This window comes from Anguilla anguilla, chromosome 4 (genome assembly GCF_013347855.1).
Source record: "Anguilla anguilla isolate fAngAng1 chromosome 4, fAngAng1.pri, whole genome shotgun sequence".
Lineage (NCBI taxonomy): Eukaryota > Metazoa > Chordata > Actinopteri > Anguilliformes > Anguillidae > Anguilla > Anguilla anguilla.
In genome coordinates, this window is record NC_049204.1 from 25,896,102 (window position 1) to 25,918,593 (window position 22,492).

Consider the following 22,492-nt stretch of genomic DNA (forward strand, 5'->3'; position numbering starts at 1 on the left):
CATACATAAATTCTACTGCTCAGACAAACAATTCACTGCTGAGAATTCACTATGCAGGGGCTTTGCTGCTCTGTTTACTGTACAGACAGGTCTACACAAAAAAGCCTAAATAAATTATATAGATTGATGGAAGGAATCTTAAAAATAGGTGTCCTATAACTGTTATGTTCATGGAGATAAGTTGTGTGGTTTTGATGTATCAGTGTGATGGATGCACCACCAGGCTATGTGTAGCCAAGTTAGCTGACTGGACAGAAAGGTGGGGTACAGAGATCAGGTACAAAAGCAATTAGGCCCAATTTACACCTGGTTGTTTCATGGATCTTGAGCATCTGGATTATATCTGGATAGGGATTATCGGCATGAAAATGCTGGCATAAATGCATTGAAGATGCATTAGGAACAGATTCACATTTGATTGCCTAAACTACGTCAGGAGGTGGTCTGAGATGCATTCAAGACAGATGTTATACCAGTCTAAATGCATCCATCTCTCCAAGACAAGTGACAACCAAAACTCCTCCAAAAGTATAACGTCACGTGACGTAGCCATCCCCCAAAGCGGAACACACGTAGCTTCACAATCACAATAATCATGAATGACATGCATGGTTGGAGTTTCAGAGAAACTAAATGATTTCTAGCGATATGGACAGATTCAGAACAAACTAGAGTAGTCAGAGAAATCAAACTGCAACCAGGGTAACTGCTGTATTAAATAATCTCATCGGGCATCTTCTGTGGCATCTTCCCTAAACTAAGAGGCTGAAAAATGCCATACAAACTTGATATTTTGGAAGAAGCTACCATCTTTGCTCTCCAAAAAGCAGAACAAAACAGACAAGGGTTTTGCATTTTACACTGGATTTAAATCAGATTGCTAACCGAAGACGCATCTGACTATTAAGTGTAAATGCACTGTGGTTACATTACATTACAGGCATTTAGCAGTCACTTTTCTCACAACTTTTCACACAGCATTTACACTGCATCCATTTATACAGCTGGATATATACTGAAGGTTAAGTTCCTTGCTCAAGGTTACAATGCAAGTGTCCTACCTGGGAATCAAGCCTGTGACCATTAGCTTACAAGACCAGTTCCTTACCCATTATACTACACTGCTGCTTATCCACAATACAACCAGGTATAAATGGGGCCATATAAAAAGCATTACACTCTCATCCAGCAGATACACACAACGTGTTATGCACTCACTATACAGGTCCTTTGAGAGGGCATATAGGCTTACTTAGTGTTAAAAACCTGTTGAGTGCATTTCTCTTCTGTTTAATGGGAGTAAGTGAAAAGACTGCCCAAATGGTGGTTAAAACATTCATAAATGAGAGGCCTGAATGATTCTGAAAATCATTTACTCAAAACACAGAATACAGTTTACTAGCCACAGTTAAGTATTTATATGGGATATAGTGTGTAGTATATAGTGTCATCATCACACTGTGCACTTTCTCTCATACTGACACTCTCTCACAGACACACACAGACACACACACACCCTTCATCTTTTACTAATACTCACACTTTTTTGGGTTTCTTCTAGAAAAAAACTCCCTAAAGAACAACAGCTGCCAGACATTCTTTATAGATGGCATACTCTACCTCAATATATGGGAGCTGTACTCTAACAAACCTTAACATACATTCATTTAGTTTGTATGCGTGTGTGTGTGTGTATATGTGTGTGTGAGTGAGATGGGTCAGCACAGCAGACACTGCAGCTCAGGGGAATATGGAGTGGTGGGGGACAGCCTGTGTCCTGTGTTCACTTTATTAGAGTTTAACAGGCCAGCAGGGACCATAGTACTGCTGTTTTTCCCATTACTACACCTGCATTACACATTACTGCGACTAAATGATGTGTGCGCACACACACACACACAAACACACACACACATACACAACTGCATTTAACATTGATGCTGCATGTGTGCACACAGGCACACTGCATAACACAGTACTTTTGCTGTCTACACACATTCATACAGTGAAAGAGACATAGGCACTCAGATAGTTTCAGTCTGAGATATTCCAAACATACACTATATGACCAAAGGTATCTGGACACCCCTTGAGCTGGGGATGCTGTTTTTGGTTTGTGCTAGGCCCCTCAGTTCCAGTGAAGGCAAATCTTAATGCTACAGTATACAATCACATTTTAGACGTTTTTGTGTTTCCCCAACAGCATGACAATCCCCCCGAGCACAGAGTGAGGTCCATATAGACATAGTTTTTTTGAGAATGGTGTGAAGAACTTGACTGGCCTGCACTGAACCCTGACCTCAACCCCATCCAACACCTTTTGGATCAATTGGAAAGCCAATTGCGAGCCAGGCCTAATCGTTCCACCTCACTGAGGCACTTCTGGCTGAATGGAATCAAATCCCTGCAGCAATGCTCCAACATCTAGCATAAAGCCTTCCCAGAAGAGTGCAGGCTGTTATAGCAGAAAAATATGGACCAACTCCATATTCATGCTCATAATTTTGAACGAGATGTTCAATGTCAGGTGTCCACATACTTTTGGCCATGTAGTGTTATTGTTATGTATTGTACAGTGTACAGGTATAAGTATATACAGGCATAGGACCTATATGCTGTGTAAAGTCTGGGACCCCCAATGAGGAGTGGGTGACAGGTGGGTGTCTTGTCGCACCTGTGATCTTCCAACACTGTGTAGGATCCATCAAACCAGAATATCCAACAAGTGCTCCTCCGGTCCAGTGTCAATCCAAGGTGGTGGGAGGGTCACATAGTTATAGGGGGTGCTTGGGTTCACTGGCCGTGCTGGCGGGGGGTAGGAAAGGGGCCTGGAGTGGCCGGTAGCTGCCTTGTGAGTGGTAGAGGAAGGGGGCAGGGCTGGGGGCGATTGCCTCATGCGGTATAGTGTACCCAATATACTGGGGGTGCAGGAGCTGCGTGGCCTGCTGGCGGCTAAGCACAGAGAAACTGGCCGGCATGTTGAAGTAGACGCCGGCATCGTGGGACAGGTAGCACCCTGCCTGTGTGCGCAGGAGAGGCGGGGGCTGGACTGAGGACTGGCCGGAGGAGCTGGAGCTGGTGAACTTGCTGGACTGCTGTGAGGACGAGCCGCAGGACACCCCAGCACTCGCCATCATGGGGATGGCCTCGAGCAGACCCCCTGCCTCGGCTCTGGACTCACCCCCAGCCGCGCCCCCAGCCGCACCCCCAACTGGGGATTGCTCTTGCTTGGGGCGGAGACAGCGGCAGCAGCACACGGCCACCACAGAGCCCAACAGCACAAAACAGACAAACACAGCGCCTACGACCAGGAAAGGCACATATATAGGCACTGCAGAGAGAGACAGAGAAACAAAGAAGTAAGAGAGTGGGGAATGAGAAAAATCCTTCTTGCAATGCAGCAAAATATATATAGGAGTGTGCGGTATGACGATCTTTGATCATGAAACAATAAAATTTCTCCACGATCGGCTTTTACAGAGAGATCGGAAGTATCATGCTTCAGAGCTACTTTACAGAATAGTAGCACTAATAACATTAGCTAACACTGCTTCCAGACTTTACTAGCCCACCCCATCTCATCGCTGAAACTTGCAAAATAGTCTTAGAAAAGCAACATGAAAGAACACACACACACACACACACACACACACACACAGTGAGTTCTGTGATGTTTGGGGCTTTTTTTTGGCCCTGTACTCCATTTTTGATTTGTAATCAAACATAACACTTGTGGATAAAGTGCACATTCTCAGCTTCTTTTTAACCCCTTACGTAGCACCACCTATTTTAACACAAGCCTGAAAATGCGGGGTGAATGACAGGGGTAAAGCAAGCCACCACTGTACATCTTCCATGAGCAGTATATGGAATTGTACACCTCTAATAACTAATAGTATCATTTGGTTACCAAGTGTCCTTTTGGAATCTCCAAATGCCTTTTTTTTTAACTGCCAAGACAGAGCTGAAAAAAAACAATGCAGAATGCTCTTTTTTGTCATCAAATAAGACCAGGATTAGTTCAGCATTGTAGCTGGGTCTGCACTGTGTTTCTAAGCCCACCAGACACAACCTCAAGCATCTCTATCCACTCAAAAAAAAAAAAAAAAAAAAATATATATATATATATATATATATATGCATATACATATGTATATAGTTGAGAAAAAACTTCCTCTACCACTGTGTTTGAGCTTCAGTTATTTTGTTTCAGTAATATTTAGAGTAATCTGGAAACTCTTGGAAAACAAACTCCCAATGGTTACCTTTCAGAAGAGGCCAGGATTATGCCTGTAGCCAAAAGGGTTGAAGAATAGTAACCATTTTATTTTGGATATGCCATTTTAATGCTTGTGTTTAAAAGGGGGCGATACATAAGGGGTTAATAACCAGCAACATAATTAATTTGAACATGAGTGAAAACCTACAGAAGCGGACACAAAGCACGACGAACATCAGGTCCAACTCATCCTCATGGGGACATACTTCAGCCCAGGCAAGCACTGCAGTCATTAAGGTGCGGGTGTATTACTGCTAGAACAAATATGGCTATTTATAACTCCACAACGCAATTTGCCATTTGCGTCCCAGAAAGCCATGGGCTAGCTGGCTTTCTGGGACGTCTACATTCTCTTCTGCAGCTGTCACTGCCAACACCATCTGGATACCTTAGCGCATTTTAAAGTTTTGAAACTCAGATAGACTAATGTTGAAGTGTTGAAACGTATGGTTTCCGACAACGGCAACACTAACCTTCGCTATAAGGAATAAAAATAAATAAAACTACACGCCTCGGACAAACTATACATTTAAAGAGAACGATACATTCATACCCCCACACCACCGGATCTAATTACCCAAACCAGTTAAAACACGAAAACTTTTATACTTACACCAAGGTCAATACAAAAAATAAATTTCATTGACACGAAACGTCCACAGCTGAAACGTTTACCTGCACCGTCGCCTTTGTTTTCCTTGTTGCCGTTGCCTGTGCCTGGCTCGCGGATCTGATTGTCGTTCTCACAAGTCCCCTGATCCAAGCGGGCGTCGCTGCTCGAGCAGCAATAACGAAGCTCGCACTGTCCACAGCAGATGATGGCATCGTCGCTGTCAAAGCGCTCCGGACACTGAAAGCCCTCTCTCCAGGAGCCTTGTGTGTCATGCCAACCATGACAGTACTCCCCACTGGCCTTCACGCTGATAATCGTGTAGAGCAGTATCATAATCACGGTAGCAGACATTTGGGAATTTCCCCCTCGCATTCCAACGAGAGACACACGAGACTGGCTAGTTAAGCAATTAAAAAAATTCTCTCCATGCGTGTATGCCGCGTTACTTGAATGTTAAGGCGAATTGATGTAATGGAACAAAGACCAAGAAGGAAGAAAATGTAAAAAAAATTAATATGTGCAAATTTCATTTGGAAAAATAATTCCACCTTGTAACTCAATGGATCAACATGCGTGCCACCAAAATGTTTTCAAAATGTGTTTTCCAAATAATTACATGATTCTGAACCGCATAAACTTTTGTTAAAAAAATGAACCATGTTGAGATGCCAAAAACTCTACTATTAAGTTGTTTGATATTGTTTTGATCAAATGTATATCCTGTGAGAAATTACGTCATGCGGAATGACACCCGAAATCAGAATCTCCACTTGAAGCAGGCTGCTTGTCATGCCGTCTTTAAGCGAGCTCAGATAACACTTTACATGGAACTCTTCTCAGGACATACAATGAAACCAACAACAATTTCCCCAGGAGTTGTAGAAGTTTTCATGTAATCCTTCCTGTGCCGTTGAGCAGCAAAGTAAGTATTTTTGCCTGTAATCAGTCAGGACCCGCAAGGGAAGTGCTCCTTAAATCAGAACTCCTGTTAGCAAAGTTTGATCTTCAAATGACTCCTTCCGCTCCTGGCTAATGCTCGGTCCGCTTGCGGTATACGGGTGAGAGTGCTTCGACAAATGTTCCTCTTTTTAAAAGAACTTCTTGTCCAACTTTGCGCTTGCGCAATGCGAGACGCTCTATCCAGCCATATCCATGCTAACGAGCCTCATTGTGCTGAGTGAGTTCTTTAAACTGCTCAGCAACTTGAGGGAACCCCCTCCGCGCTAAGTGTTGCCCCTTGGGACCCCTGCGGACAAAGGAGCCGACTCCCCTCATTGTGCGCGCTGCTGTTTGCAAGCGGCAACACATATATTAGCACTTATACCCAGCAAGTTAGTTAGTGCGCGCAGTTATAACTATACCACAACGCAAATAGGCTCTGCTGAGATGCAGCTAATGTCCCTAGAACCAAAGTCACTGCTTATGTGTTTTAGACCATTTTTTAAAAATGAGTATGTTGCTTCAGTGTTGTCATTGACCCGTTGTCATACAAACAAGCACGAACCGTCCAGACCCATGGCGCAACTCACTTCCGCAGACACATTTTAGCTGGCACCACCTGGGCATGCGTCATACTAAACAAAGCATCATCTGCGCATGCGTCCCACAAAACGTCCCTCAAAGGTTGTCTGTGAGTGAGTGAATGACCACAATTTGCCATGCATAGCCCACGGTGGCAGTTCCTGTACGCCGGTGGAAAATTGCCCATAAATTAACTGTCCAGCAATTTACTGGTCCCGTTCTTACGTTTCCACTTTATTCTTGCTTTTAAAGAGTTATCGGATCTATTCGTCCAACCATTTTTAAATTTGGTTTGCCAGTGAAATACAGTTTGGGGTTTTTAAGTCATTTTTAACAAAGGTTTTTTGGTGCATGTTATAATGTGCACTGACAAGCCTTTGGGGAATTAAAAAGGTTTTAAGAAAACAATTTTATAAAATATTGTTAATAATTAAAATACTGTTCAGTTGGAGACACTATATTACAGAGGGCTGTTATCATACAATGATAATGTTTTGACTTTAAAATGTGTAATAAATGATCATTTTAAGAAAGTTTATTTTCTGAGTTTTTATTTATTTGTTCATTTATTTATTTATTTTCAGATTTAGTGTATAGTTTTGAGTGGCCAAGACAGTTTTCATATGCAATGCAGGATGTTTACTTACATACATTTCTGATAACAAGCCAGAATTACAGTGGCTGGTGTGGGAATATTCAATGACAACTCCTAAATTTTATAATGTTTCCAAAAGTTGTACATATAGAAAAAAATGGGGGCATAAGGAGAAATTATGAGCTGCCTGTACTGAGCAGTGCGGGCAAAACCGCAATAAGTAAAGGATGAACTGCTGGCTGAAACGTTCAGGAAGATCCATAGTTCTGAAAATCTTACCTTAGAAGCCAGACAGTGCAGATGAAAAATTATGGCAGGAAATCCAGGAATATTGGAGAAAAGGGCACCATCAGAAAATTAATTAGACTCACTGTTTAATTTATATGAATTAAAAAGAGCCATCAGTAATGCATGTATGACTTCACCTGGGAAAGATGGGGTTTGCTATAACATGATAGAGCACATGAATGACAAAACACTTGCAGTAGTTTTGAAGGTTTTTAATACAGTCTGAGATACTGGCCAACTTCCAGCAGTATGGAAACAGGCAATAATTGTGCGATCTTAAAACCTGGTCAAGACCCATCAAATCCTGTCAGTTATAGATCTATTGCTTTAACATCCCACTTAGGTAAAATTATGGAACGAATGATAATTGAAAGACTAAGATACTTCCTTGAAAGCAGAGATTTATTTTCCCCTTATCAGAGTGGATTCCGTGAGGGGAAAAACATTATGTCTAAACACTTTGTGTTTAGAGTCAGACATCAGGAAAGCTCAGACCAACAGTGAAGTAGTGGTAGCAGTCTTTTTCAATGTAGAAAAAGAATATGATATGCTTTGGAAAGAGGGACTCCTTATTAAACTAAAATCATTAAACATTGATGGCAAAATATATAATTGGGTATTGGACTTCTTGTTTGAAAGGAAAATACAAGTAAGGGTGGGCGAAGACTATTCAATTGTACATGTAGTGGAGAATGGAACTCCACACGGCAGTGTGTGCAGTCCACTATTTTTCAATATAATGATAAATGATATATTCTCTCACATAAAACAAGATATAGGAAAATCTCTGTATGCTGATTATGGGGCTTTCTGGATAAAATGATGAAATATGTGATAAAGAAAATGCAAGATGCAATTAATGAGGTAGAGAAATGGGCAAACAATTGGGGATTTGGATTATCAATAGGCAAAACACAAGTACTATGTTTTTCGAGATGCCACAGACCTATATCCTTAAAAATGTATGGGCAACCATTAGAGCAAGGGAAAGTGGTTAGATCCCTTGGAGACTTGTTTGATGAAAAGCTCACCTGGAGTGAAAATATAAATAAAATCAGAAATAAATGTAAGAAAGTTATTAATATCCTGCGGTGCTTATCAGGACTGGAATGGGGAGGAAAATGAACATCTCTGATAAATATATACTGGGCACTCTGTAGATCAGTTTTAGACTACATATGTATAGCGTATATGTCAGCAGCAGAAACTAACCTCAAGAAATTTTATGTTTTACAAGCTCAAGTACTTAGAATCTGTAATGGTTCATTTAAAACATCCCTGGTATCTGCAATGCAGGTTGAAATGGGAGAAATGCCTCTGGGAATTAGGAGAAGCAAATTAATGCTTGCATATTTGGTGAATTTACAGGGGCACAGACATTCACACCCCACTAAGGCTGTTTTAACAGAATGCTGGGAACACACAAGTCCAACTTCAGAGGTTTTGGGTGGGTAGGGGATGCTAAAGTAGGAATTATAGGATTGCACAATCTATCATATAGCCCTACAGTTCCAATTTCCTCCCTGGTTATTCCCAATGCCAAGCGCAAACTTGAGTTTACAACAGAAACTGAATTAAAAATCCACCTATTTGCGATATAGTTCAGGGACACATTGAACAACACTTTGCAGATATGTTAACTGTATTCACAGATGGATCTAAGGATCCTGTTTCTGGTCATGCAGGCGCTGCTGTGTTTATTCCCAAATTTGATTTAGCCATAAAGAAGTGGGTGTCAGATCATCTGGCTGTGTATATGGCTGAGCTATTGGGAATAACCATAGATCTACAGTGAATAAAGGCACACAAAATAAACAAAGTGGTAATTTGCTCTGACAGCTTCTCAGCATTTTTTAGTCTTAGATCTGGCAAAGCCTCATGCAGACAGGATATTTTGCTTGACATTAGCCATATATTATATAGGTTAAAAATGACTGACGCATGCATTCTTTTTCTCTGGCTACCTGCCCTTGTAGGTATAGAGGGAAATGAAGAAGTAGATATTCTGGCCAAGCAGACCCTAAGACTCCAAAACATTACGCACTTTACTTAGTAAAGCTGAGACCAAGGTTTATATCAAATTTCATATGCACAAAATCTGGCAGGAACACTCGGACAATGATGAAACAGGTGGACACTTGTGCAGAATAGAGAAATACGCTGGTGCTGGGAGAATGTGGGGCTGGAATTGGAAGGAAGAAACCACCATAACGCGCTTAAGCACTGGTCATACAGGACTAAATGATACATTGTGTAAAATAGATAAGCATCCGACAGGGAAATGCATACACTGTAATGAACCAGAATCTGTAGAACACATATTGTTTCAATGTAATGCAGTTAAGAACGAAACAGTTTATTTATATCACTGAGGAATGGAAAACACAGTATGTCGTTTGGAGGATCTTCTAGGAAAGTCATCAAACAAAATATTCAGTTACATCATCAGCTTTCTACGTAACCTCTAAAGGGACGTGGGTGAGAATTAAAAAATATATATTATTGCGTTCCCTTAGCGAGGGAACGCAGTAATATATATTTTTTAAATTCTCACCCACGTTCCTTTAGGGCAGTGGTTCTTAACCTGGGTTCGGTCGAACCCTAGGGGTTCGGTGAGTCGGTCTCAGGGGTTCGGTGGAGCCTCCGCCGCAGAGGTCCACCCCTCAGTCTAGTCTGCAGTTAGTTAGTTTTTTTACTAAAGAAGGGTTCGGTGAATGAGCATATGAAACTGGTGGGGTTCGGTGCCTCCAACAAGGTTAAGAACCACTGCTTTAGGGGCTCCGTAGCTTTCTAAGGAAAACTGGTTTAGTTAAAAAAATTATTTATTTATTTATTTATTTATTTCCTGCCAAATCTACTCCTCCACACTCCAGTCCAGTTGGTGGCGATAATGCACAAAAGCTGGTTTAAACCGCCATTAAACCTCAGAAGAAGAATAAGAACGCTCAAGCCTCGGCATTACTAAACTGTTCGTTGCTCGGGACAGTGTTTCTAGTAGGTTACAATTGCCTTTTTTCTTTTTTCTTTTTGATACACGCTTTGGAGTTTCGGTCTCTAGGGTTACTCCACAACTACTAGCCGAATTCCAGCACGGGTGAGTTTATTTTACAAGAGCTATGTCTTCAGTATCTAAGATATGATACCACAGTATAATCGTTATACAGCTCTTATTTCTGTTTCAATCTCAGTTTGTCACGTTAGATAGTTTAGCACCGGTGTTATTCGACACGTGGTCGTGGGTAGCAACGATTGCTACATTCATACTACGTAGACTGACGTTGTAGCTGTCCCCTTGCAATTAGTCACGGTAGCCGTGGAGTGTTCAATATATGTTCTTACATTGAGAGCTTTTCTAACCAACTCCTAACGCTTAAAATGTTCTTCGAGAATATTGTACCTTGGCTCAATTTAGGCTGCATGTCAGATAAAGACCAGGCCAGCTAACGTTAATTAAATTGCTTTTATTTTCCTCCGTAGCAGTGACGCTGTCATAAAATTTCTCCCGACCGTGACGAATGCTTTACTTGTTTACATTCTGGACAGATGTGACGGTAAGGTGAATCTATCGTTGTTTCCGTCGCAGCACTTTAGACAGAAGCAATATCGGAAGCGCTATTTAAAAAAAAAAAAAAAAAAAAAAAAAAAAAGTTTTTTTTGCCGTGAAGATTGCCTGATGATGAAGATTTCTTATGTACTAGCTGTATGTAGCTACTAGCTGGATACTCCCCTGAATTATGCTTGAATTTCTTCACAACTTTTAGTACATCAAGTATACTCATGTAGAAAATGATACTTAATTACTGACATAGTAGGCTATTAAGCCACTGGTTCTGATTGGATGTTTAAATTACTTTTGAGTTTTAACAAAATACTTGAGCCAGTTAAAAAAAAAAAAAGGGCATAGTGGTTAGCACTGTCGCCTCACAGCAAGAAGTTTGTGGGTTCGAATCTCGGCTTGGGGCCTTTCTGTGCGGAGTTTGCATGTTCTCCCCGTGTTCGTGTGGGTTTACTCCAGGTACTCCGGTTTCCTCCCACACTCAAAAACATGCATGTTAGGTGCACTCCTGCGGGTGCCCTTGACCACGGCACTTGCCTCAGAACTGGAGTTGGCCCCTGGGCGCAGCACAAGAGAGGCAGCTGCCCACTGCTCCTAAGTAACTAGGATGCGTCACATGCAGAGGACAAATTACCCCACGGGGTTCAATAAAGTATATCGTCTTCTTCAAAGTTGTCAAAGTCAGGCTAGTGGTTCTATATTTAAAGTTCACATGTAGCCTACAGTTTTTCTTTTCCCTTTTTGAGGGTGCAGCGCTATATGATTTAAAACACTCCTCACTATGGTGGTACTATAAACAGATTGAGCATGATTGACAAATGCTTTTTTATGCATAGTAGGTTTTATTTAAATGCATTTACAGCATATAGCCTTTTTTTCAAGAATGGTAATTGTGCCACCGTGTTAACACATTTCTACGGTTGCGGGTCAGGCACTCTTCTCAGTAAGAAGTAAATTTTAGGATATCTCTTCCGATATTGCTTGTGTCTAAAGTGCTGTGACAGAAACGATAGATTTACTTTGTCGTCAAATCTGTCCAAAATGTAAACAAGTAACTTTTGACACATGAAACTCACTTTTGCACAATTTTCAAGTGATAATTATAATTTTGTCATCAGAATAGGGGTATAAGATATCTTTGGGTACAAAAACCTATCCGAAACCTTTCCAAAAATGAATAAAATGCTTTCTGTTCATTATAAATAATATAAATTTGCCTGTTTATGATGGTTTAAGTTGAGGCATTAATATCATATTGAAAAATAATGCAAAAATGCTGTGAGAAACTGTGGTAAACATACTCTAATATGTAATCTTTCATACTTGTATTTTTTTTTTAAGTAGGCCTACTCTACAGTATGTAGTCTTGTTGTAAAGGGATGGGTTGATTTGTTACTGTTATGATCACTCCAAGGGAAATTTACGTTTACCAAGCACATATCAGCACACAGTAAATCTGAATGAGTATTTTCCATGCCATCTCAATTCCATACTAACAGCTCGGATTGTTAGTTATTGGCTAAGGCTAACCAATGTCTCTTATGACTAATGCAAATATAACAATATTAATTATATGATGCAACGTAAATAACTGAAATGCGTTACAAGCAGTAATACGATCATGATCCTATATATCCTAGCTAGACTTCATGCTTCATGTTGTTCTAACTCACTCACTGAGAATCTGCTTTTGCCATGTTGATGAATTGGCAAAATTTGTAAATTGTGGTTGAATGCACAACGCTGTGCTGAAGCAACCACTTATGGAGTTATGCTGCTCCGGCAAGTTACAATCAACATGAACCGCACACTCAAAAAGAAGAAAAAGGACACCACATGACATTAAGGCTTGTATTGTTTAATTGCAAGTTGGAAAGCGAACGGTTCCTATACATACTATGGTGGTGTGTGCATACTTAGTTTTTAGATCTGACACTCAATCCGTAATTTCACCATGAGCAAAAATTAACAGGTGACTGTAGTGGCGCAGCCACCGGTGCTCTAAGGGGCTGGCCACTTAGTGACATTTCATTTTGGCATATGATCCACAATCTTGCACCATCTTTACGTGAGTAAGATGATTATTTGCCCGACATTTTGCGATTGAAAAAAACTTGTTTGTTCAGCTGTCCAATTTAGATAATAATGTAAGGTTTAGAATTGAATTCAATCCTAGCCGAGTCAACTGAATCCAAAGCCAATTCAGTCCATCTAATTAATGTGGGTGCTGCTTACCACCGTGAGCCTGTGAGCACAGAAAGAGAAAATCCTCCTTCCTTGTGAATGGGAATGGAGAAGGCAATGGTGCGACTGAGGCTTGCGCTCCCAGTTGCAGGGCTGGCACTTTGCTTTCGGAAATGAGCATCTTTACATCGTGAGCCGCCTGGGGGTGGCGCAGGAGGAGTGCTTATACCTCTTTGTAACGTAGCGGAAACCACAGGAGCTGTTCCTCTTCTTGCTTTAGCGGGTACTGAGGCTTCCGAGGAAGAGGCTTTGAAAGTTCAGTAGTGATGACCGCAGATTCTGCAATGTGCATGAGTCCTACTTCATTTGGATCGGTGCACCATCGAGATGCAAGCACTTCCTGTTATGCAGGGTCTAACTGGGAAAAGGGTGAAGCGAAAATGAGAGGAAAAACAGCAGCTGATGCAACTTGTTGGCTTTCCTTGTGGTGCATTCAGAAAAAGAAGCTTTACTTCTTCTGGCTCCTTTTTGTGCTCCAAGTCCTAACGCACAGCGTACAATGTCCTGCATTTTGAACAGCTTGTTTTAATTTCCAGTTGAAGCAAATTGTTCAAAAAGTTGTTGATCAGTATTGACTCTAACTGGACAGAAGCCTTCAAATCCCACCTTCAAATCTAGAGGCCGTGGCACCTGTGGTTTGTCCCTCTACATCTTGAATGCCTGTGTCTTGTTCAAACACTTGTTTCAGTCTTTCCATGCAATCTGCTGGTGATTCACCTTTTATGGTTTGCATGCATTTTTGTGCCATGAGGCTTTCTTAGACACAATTTTTTTTTCACTTTGGCAACCCTTTTGGTTGGTCTAATTGTTCTGCAGTTTGGACTAGCATCTTCTTTTTGGAAATTGAGACATTGTCTTCTTCTTTTGAACAGATTTAGACAATTTATTATTTGCTTCAGTTTTTCAGTACCATTATTTAATGCAAATTGTGTGATTTGACAAATTTCCGTTCAGTTCTGTCAGTCAATTCTTCAGTTTTACAATCTGTAGATTCAAGAAATTACTGCTGTCTGTTTAGGGCTGTAAAGCTTCTTTATTACAGACAGCATGGAGAGTGCAAAACATCTCTGAGGGAGGCAATACAAGCTTTTTAAAAATAATATTTCTGCGTGTAAAAAATGGGCATAGTAGAAAAGCAAAGGGAGTTACAGATGCTTCAAGGGCACTTGTAATTGGTGCAGGTGTATAAACGGGATGTTTCGGTTATTGGGGAAAAAGCAACGTATTCAACGTGTCCTCAGTCACATACAGCCTAGTTCATCTAAAGGACAGTACTTCCTCTTCTTTCTCTTTTCACTTATGCAAGTTACACTTTCAGCAAACTTTGTGTTTAACTTCCTCATCAGGGTAGATAATTGTGTAATACTTGTGCTTTGTGATATGCCCCACTGCAACACCTCATATAATCACTGAAATAACAATAGTAGCTTCACAAACTACAGCCAGACATATATTACGTTATATTGGTCTTTTTTCCCTCATGTAGCCTAAGTATATGACTTTGGAGTAGGCCATAGCTAATTTATTTTTATGTGAGTCAGTACTTCAGAAAACAGCCAATATGAACTTCATTTCAGATTATTTAAGTGTACTGTAAGATGATGACACATCATCTTTAATGGAATTAAAGTGTCCTGTTTTTAGAAATGCTTTTTAGCACAAGTGATTAATTTAAGTCATTGACTAAAGAGTTTGTGCACCTTGTTCTCATTCCCTACACCCATCATTACTCAAATCTGGCCCTTGAATCCAAATTTGGCCCTGGTTTTCTTTTCTCCCAGGTAATTAACTGAACAATTAGTGCTACTGATTGACCAGAATGTCGTCACACCTGAATCCCAGGTAAAGGGAGGATGGAAAACCAGTAGTTCTCAGCCCTCAAGGACCTTCATTTTAGTAACAGGGCCTGTGCCTTGTAAAGCCAGCAAGTTGTGAGAAACATTTGTAAATATCAAACATCTTTCATTGCACAAAAACTGTCAGTTGGGACAGTTTGAAGCATTGAAACTGAAATATCACAAACCTGAAAGTGGTCTATTAAACATGTGGTTTGATTTTTAAGTTCTGTAATTCCTGTTCTGTAACCAAAAGAAAAATATATGAATTAAAATGCAAAAAGGAATGGGCTGATTTAAAAAAAATACTGCAGTAGTTACTGCAGTTTAAAAATATCAAAACAACATGACGCAAACTGAAAGTCTTTTTAGTACAGCTGCATGCAAATTTACAAATAGAAAAAAACATGTTTCATTAATGGTACGTATGTTGTCTTGTTTAGTGAAGTGGGCACAGTATTTTTGATTATGTTATTGAAATTTATCTTAGGCAGTTGCTTTGTGGTTTCTTCTTTTATTGAGATGTCAGTACAGGCCCTAATAATGAAACATTCCTCTGCATGCTTGTTGCTGCCCTTCATTGAGTGATGTATTCTTCCACTTCAGTACTATGTAGACAAGAAGTCGAGAATAAATTCCAAGAGAGATTTTTCCAACTTCAGGTTATCTTATGTTTTTTTTTCCCTACATGTTCCCTTTTCAAAATAGTTTTCCAAACCATGTTCAGCAGCAGTGGTTACCAGGCCCCCCAAGGATCCGTGGATACTGGGACAAACATTAGCACAAAAATGGAAGAAATCCTTGAAGAAATGTATGAGATGAAGAAAACCTGTGATTTCATAAAGAATAATTCTTTCAATAAGGTGAGTACTAGGAAATGTAATTACATCTGTGCAAGTGGAAAAAATTATTGACTTACTGTGGGAATGTTTTTTTGTCCTTTTGCACATAATATTATTTGATGGCATGTCAAGGTGAGCAGTCAAAAACACATTTGTGAATGTTGCATGAAGATAAACCACCTTGGAGGAAATATGTTTGAAGCATTTTGTTAATGTAGATGAATTGATGTTCTTCTGAAGTTACATTTTTTTTTTAAAGAAAGCTATTTAAATGCTACTGGATTCATTCATGAGTTGCTGCATGTAGTCTGTTTCTGTCCCTGCTGTTTAGAGTGAAAGGCAAATCAAAGAAACAGGGATACACTCAGCAGAACCATTTAACTAAAAACTTTCTCAAGGAAGTTTTTGCAAAGGCATGCCATCAACTATATTTCTTGTGTGGAACTGCTATAACAATTGTGGAGCCAAACTGATCAGAAATTTTTGCAATTTTCAGTTTTACTTGAATAAAAAGTTTACAAATTCCATGCGTGCTGCATGTGCACGCCCCAAAAATGTTCACACCCTTAACTCTTTTTTTTTTCTTCTTCTTTTTCTCTCTCCTTTACCCACTTTTATCTCAGTATAAATTCAATGAGGACAAGAAAATGCTATTTTAAATGTAATAAAAATATGTTCTTGTTTCTTAGGTTGCCCTGCAGTTCCCGGATGACTTGCTGGTGGACTCAGTACAGATTGCTTCGCAAATTGAGAAGGAAACGGGTGCAAAACTATACATCCTGGGAGACACATCATATGGCAGGTTGAATACTTTTTTGTGACAAGTAGTTGAAAGTGGTAGTCACCTGAAAAATAAGATTGTGACAAGAATGCAATAACTGTTATACTATTGTGTGAGAAAGCTGCTCATTATGAAATATATTTTAGAATTTCCTGTCCCATTTGCTTAAAGGGATATTTGACTTCGGTATAACACAAGTCATTTTCTGGAGCCTACCCAATTTTATTTGCATAGCATGAATACTAGCAACATCAGCTGTCCATCCTAACCATTAACGGCATCACCGTTCCTCCGTTAGGCTCTCAGTTCACTCCCATTCATTTTAGGACCTTGCCGAAATGACTAGTTTTAAAGCACAAACTAACTACGGAGGGTGATAGATTGGTAAAAGAGTGTACTAACATCAAAAATTCTGTTTTTTTAAATATCTGATGTAATTTTGATATTGTGTTGCCTCATAAAAGAAAAAGAAGAGCCAGATAGTTGTTATTTTAAAGGCGGTTTACCCAAAAATGAAATGAATGTGGTACGCTTACCAGGAGCAGTATCCAAATAGTTTTGCTGAAATATGAGTTATTTAAACATTTATTTAAACACTTCAGCTAAACGTAAAAAAAAAAAAAACAATTTAGCAATTTAACACACCTTAGCCAGAAAGACCTGTGAAGCTTTTTGTCCCAAACATTATGATGTCCTGAAAATCAGGAGGCTATGTCTAAAACATTTTTACATGGTGAAACCAATGTGTATAAAATACCCTTTAATAAATGCCGAGAATCTGCACTTTAAGCACATGTGAATTGTTTAATTACAAATCTTAAACTGTAGCGTACAAAGCCATATAAATTTTACATCATACAAGTATGATTTTGTCCCAAACATTATGAAGCTCACTAAATATTTGTGTCAATAGAATTGTTGAAAATTTTTTAATTGGTACAAAATGTGGCAGTGTATTTATTGACAGTACATCTGATCGGGTTTTTGTTTTTCAGCTGCTGTGTAGATGAGGTGGCAGCAGAGCATGTTGAGGCCCAATGTATTATCCACTATGGAAGAGCTTGTCTCAGTCCCTCAAGGAGGCTTCCTCTGATGTACGTGTTTGGGAAGAGACCTGTGGACCTACAGAAATGCGTGCTCTCCTTCCACAGTCTGTATCCTGACAGACAGAGCAATATTATAATTCTATATGATGTAACCTATTTCCATATAATAGGTAATTCTCCAGCTTCTCCAAATTATTTATTAAAATGTGATTGTGTCCTGTACATTTCTCATTGGAGACAAACTCTTTCAAGGACCTCTGTATGGTGGCTTTCTCTTCAAGTAAATTTTAATGCCTTGATTATTATACAGTTGCTGGCTTCAAGTAATTATGATGTTAGGGATTTCAAACGGCTGCTACAAGATGTCATGCTTTTCAACCATTCTTATGCACAAGCCCCCTTCTCTTATAAAAACAGGCAGTATAAAATTTTATGTTTATTCTCATTCTGCCAGTTGGCTGTCCAGTTTTTCCAGTTGTAATATTTGATCAGAAATCATCCCTCTGGTATTAGGAGTAATTTGCAACAACATTTGGATGAGTTTTCTTGTTGACATTGAAACCACCTAAATTGGATTTAGATTGATTGGAAGATTGTGATTAACAAATCATTTAAGTGTTTTCTTCCCTGGCAGTAATTTTGCTTTCTCCTTTTAAGATGATCTCCTGGACCTGCTCTCCCCTGAGTATCCAAATGTGGTGAAATCTGTTCTTCATGTAGATGGGAATCAGTGTTGCATTCTTGGATCAATACAGGGTCAGCACATTGATTCACCAACACATTCACACCAGGATGGATGCAAGTATGTTCATAAATTTGGCCGAGTGTTCAGCTTGAAAGAAGAGTATAAGGTGGAGGACTATAGTATGTTCTACATCGGGCAAGAGGGCGCAACACTAACGAACTTCATGATGACCTGGAACCAGTGCTGTTTCAGTTCGTTTGACCCTGAGACAACAGTGTGGCGGCAAGAGACCGTCAACATCAACCGTGCCCTGATGAAGCGCTACTACTTGATTGAGAAAGCGAAGGACGCCGGTGTGGTGGGAATCCTGGTGGGCACTCTTGGTGTAGCCAGTTACCTTACAATTATTGATCAACTGAAAGATACAGTTCGCAAGGCTGGAAAAAAAAGCTACGTGTTTGCCATGGGAAAATTGAATGTTCCCAAGTTGGCCAACTTTCTAGAGATCGACATCTTTGTCCTGGTGGCTTGCTCAGAGAGTTCTCTTCTGGACTCCAGTGAGTTCTACCGGCCTGTGGTGACACCCTTTGAGATGGAGGTGGCTTGTAACAAGCACAAGGAGTGGACGGGCCAGTATGTAACTGACTTCAGAGATCTACTGCCAGGTAGGGCGGGATTGATTTGGTCAGGGAAGTGGCAATTAAGTAAAAATATTTATTAACTACTACTGTGTGCTTAACCCCTTCACTCAACCTACATGTAGCATATTTTATTTGATAAAACTTAATAGCTGTTTCCTTTAATGACAATCATATTAACCTAACTCATTATACCAACATGGGCTTTCTTCGGTCAGTCGGTCATCATTCGTTGTGAAAGAGGGAAACATTACGCCATCCTTTTTAACGGATTATTGAATTTATTGTGAATAGGGGAAGTTAGAATTAGGAACTTCAATATTTCAGTTTGATCAGAAATAATACAAATACATGAAATCTAACATCCATACACCCCCATATACAGTAAAATATTTCAAACAGAAATAAAGAATAATGGCAATATAGACAATACAATGAATTACAACTTGCACATAAACATCCAGGGAATTAAATAAGGGATGTGATTAGTTGGCTAACAGGGGGCTCTCTTAACCAATGAATGAGTTATTATAAATGTTGTAATACAATGTTGCATAACTTATAAGACCAAGGGAGATCGGTGTCAGGAAATAGGAGGAACAAGGAGGAGCTCAAAAATCTCATGGCACTCAATTCAACTCTGATAACTTTCATATCCACAGAAGTCCCCTTATGCAAAAACCAGAGGCTAGACATGTCAATTGTTTAAACAAAGGTTTTCTTTTCCAGTGAAATGAGAAATACAAATGCTTTACAATTGGAAGAAACTCAAAGTAAATTTGTCAAACAAAATCTCAGGGTGGGACAACAAAATTGGTGGTTGATATCGAAAGTCCCCTGTGCATGTTGTGCATGTGGGTGGAATGTTACATTACCGATAGAGTAATATTTTATATTTTTCTAAAGGATGTTACATGGCATATATCACTGAATTAACAGAATAAATTGTTGCAGGGGCTTGCAATGGTGTGAACTTGCCCAGTCCAGACGCCGATGAGAATGATGGAGAGGAAGTGGATGTCTCCCTCATTACCGGGGCTCTTAGATCCACATATTTCTCCTCCTCTCTGCCTATTGACTGCAGCGATGATACTTCTGTGGTCCAGAGAAACAAGACCCTCACAGTGGCTCACAACAACACAGCAGGTTTGTTATCAAAGGTTTCTTCCACTCTTTCCCCTCTGGTGTCGTCCAATGAAGACACCGATGACACCAGCCAGATTGTCAAAGAGTTTCTGGCATCAACTGAAAAGTCAGCCTAATAAATATGCTTGAAGAATGTCATAAATAAACCATCACAGTTGGACCACAAATTTTCAAATTCAGTCATGCGTTGCTGAGGTGACTAAGTTGAGCAGAGCGTCCTTTCCCCTTAATCTTTTCTATTATTTTTCCTATCCTTAAATGGGGAACTAAAAAGGGCTGTAATTTCCTCACAAACCACCCAATATGGATGTCAATATTCTCATATTAAAGCTGACAATCTGCACTGTAATATCATCTTTATTATTTCATTTCAAATCCAACATGCTGGTGTACAGAGCCAAGAAAAACAAAATGTGTAAATCCAGTCGTAAGTGATCAGTCTTGCAATGTCTGTGTTAGCATTTAAGTAAAATGATCCAATGAAATGTGAAATAGAATGGATAATTCCCACTCAATTAAAAATGTGATACACGTGAAGTTTGGAAGGGTTCCCTCCTTCACATTCCATTATTGACATAGATTTGGGATTTAGCCCGAGCTGAAATTGTATAAAATTCTATGGGAACACTTTCTGGCCCAGGGGATTTATTAGCCTGCATAAAATCAAAGCTTCAAGTGTATCCTCTAATGGTGCTTGAGTCTTTAATGATGTCTTATTCACACCACTAAAAACTGTTTTGTGCTACAGCCTCTTTCCTGCAGGGTCGTACCTGGCAGGGATTGGAACAGGAACTGGGAAGAACGCCGGTTGTAAAAGCAGTGGAGGGCAGGAGAGGGATTGCCATTGTCTATGAAGACGAAGGGAAGAACTGATACTGATATTGGTATACTGAATGAGATTTTTTAAATAATACTGTTTGAAACAACAAATATGATGACTTACTCTTATGAACTTCTTTCCGTGTACAAGGACTGTGATTCAATTGGTAAACGAACCTAGCTCATACATATCCTACATTAAAATGAATAGTTTATTCTAATGAAGTGTAGCTGAATGTCTTCATCAAGAGTGCAAGGTACAAACTCCAAAGAAAGAAAGATTGCACTACACAAGCCATGACTGTACATACACTCACCGCCTTGACATTAGGCCTTACTTAAGGCCATTGGCACAACTTAGAGTTTCTGAAAGGTTTTTGGTCTGGATTTACATGCATAGACAGTGGATGGTGTAAATTTGCCAGTTCCTGTGTTAAGTGTTATAGTAGGGTATTGAATTAAGATACAGTCATTAAGTTATCCAATTTGAATACCAGTATAATTTCAATTACTTAAAATGGTTAAAAAAATTAAAAAAAAAAAACTTGTTCACAATAATATATTGTAATATGTAAATAGCTTTGTTCATTGCTTTCATTGACAGAATAATGTTCACAATATTTCAATGGGAGTAAAGGCTTTGGGTTTTTACTTATAATTGCTGTAAATAGATTTGTAAGAAAAATTGGAAGAAAACATTTACACTATTTAAATTTGAGTAGTTTTATTTAATTTTATTTTTTTCATTTTCTGTGTGTTTCTGATTAGCCCAGGCAATTTTTTTGTGATGAAACATATTTTTGAAATTTATTGCGACATGCTCTTTATACAATGGCTAGTGTAGGGGCATTTACAGATTTGGCCAATTTTACAGATTGACAGGCGGCAGTGTAGTGAAATGGGAATTGGTCTTGGAACCTGAAGGTTACAGGTTTGACTCCCTGGTAGGACACTGCCATTGTACCCTTGAGCAAGGTACTTAACCTGCATTGCTTCAGTATATATCCAGCTGAGTAATTGGATGCAATGTAAATGCTATGTAAAAAAATAAATAAAGTTGTATAACTGGATGAGATCATCTAATAAATGGCATTTGTGGTTTAAAGGAATAAAATGCATTTCAAGTAATTTGATACGATACACAGGAATGTTTGTTGCCTCTGGCTTCCTGACCATGGGACTGACCAGTTGCTGAATCACGTTCACCATTAACTTTTTCTGGTCAACCAAGGCATAATGACGCGCCTGTCCCATTCCTCTTGTGACCCTGCAACAAAAACTGCTTGATAAATTAGGCATCAGCTTGGGGCAAGGAACAACCGCTTTTAGGAGGAATGGGAACCCCATTCAACAGGCTTAACACATTAAAGTAGTAATCAATGGTTTATCTATCCATGTGTTATTGATCGCTCCAATACCACAAGTTAATAAAATGTTTGTGTGGCAAAAATAATCCACCAACCAGGTTCCAGTTAACACATTGGATTCTGTCCCGTCAGTGACTTAGTGAGCATAAAAACTTACAGAGACAACTGGCTCTGAGGGTTGCTCTGAGGGTTAAAACTCTAGTGTACCCAACCAGATGCTGGTTTATTTTCCATCAA

General features: G+C 39.5%; 2 protein-coding genes across 4 annotated transcripts; one reads left to right on the forward strand and one right to left on the reverse strand.

Annotated features, from left to right (window-relative positions):
• Nucleotides 1–2,409: 2,409 nt before the first annotated feature.
• On the reverse strand, nucleotides 2,410–6,031 carry LOC118225053 (protein shisa-2). The gene is made up of 2 exons (XM_035413065.1): nucleotides 4,955–6,031; nucleotides 2,410–3,331 (listed from the first exon to the last, which is right to left on the reverse strand). The coding sequence occupies exons 1-2, from the start codon at nucleotides 5,262–5,264 to the stop codon at nucleotides 2,775–2,777; spliced, it is 867 nt and encodes a 288-aa protein (XP_035268956.1). The 5' UTR covers nucleotides 5,265–6,031; the 3' UTR covers nucleotides 2,410–2,774.
• A 4,200-nt stretch (nucleotides 6,032–10,231) lies between these two features.
• On the forward strand, nucleotides 10,232–21,980 carry dph2 (diphthamide biosynthesis 2). 3 transcript variants are annotated; one of them, XM_035416357.1, is made up of 8 exons: nucleotides 10,232–10,390; nucleotides 10,774–10,847; nucleotides 15,640–15,794; nucleotides 16,463–16,575; nucleotides 17,550–17,770; nucleotides 18,258–18,950; nucleotides 19,878–20,069; nucleotides 20,818–21,980. In XM_035416357.1, the coding sequence occupies exons 3-8, from the start codon at nucleotides 15,651–15,653 to the stop codon at nucleotides 20,940–20,942; spliced, it is 1,488 nt and encodes a 495-aa protein (XP_035272248.1). In that variant the 5' UTR covers nucleotides 10,232–10,390; nucleotides 10,774–10,847; nucleotides 15,640–15,650; the 3' UTR covers nucleotides 20,943–21,980. The 3 variants fall into 3 exon arrangements, with proteins under 3 accessions (XP_035272248.1, XP_035272247.1, XP_035272249.1); XM_035416356.1 differs by lacking the exon at nucleotides 10,774–10,847; XM_035416358.1 differs by lacking the exons at nucleotides 10,232–10,390; nucleotides 10,774–10,847 and adding an exon at nucleotides 13,941–14,367.
• The last annotated feature ends 512 nt before the right edge of the window (nucleotides 21,981–22,492 follow it).

Bases quoted from the DNA above. Each gene is read 5' to 3' on its own strand.
- LOC118225053 (XM_035413065.1), bottom strand. From the start codon at position 5,264: ATGCGAGGGGGAAATTCCCAAATGTCTGCTACCGTGATTATGATACTG. The intron at 3,332-4,954 runs GTAAACGTTTCA...CTCTCTCTGCAG, and splicing joins AAACAAAGGCGACGGTGCAG to TGCCTATATATGTGCCTTTC.
- dph2 (XM_035416357.1), top strand. From the start codon at position 15,651: ATGTTCAGCAGCAGTGGTTACCAGGCCCCCCAAGGATCCGTGGATACT. The intron at 15,795-16,462 runs GTGAGTACTAGG...CTTGTTTCTTAG, and splicing joins AGAATAATTCTTTCAATAAG to GTTGCCCTGCAGTTCCCGGA. The intron at 17,771-18,257 runs GTAATTCTCCAG...TCTCCTTTTAAG, and splicing joins AACCTATTTCCATATAATAG to ATGATCTCCTGGACCTGCTC.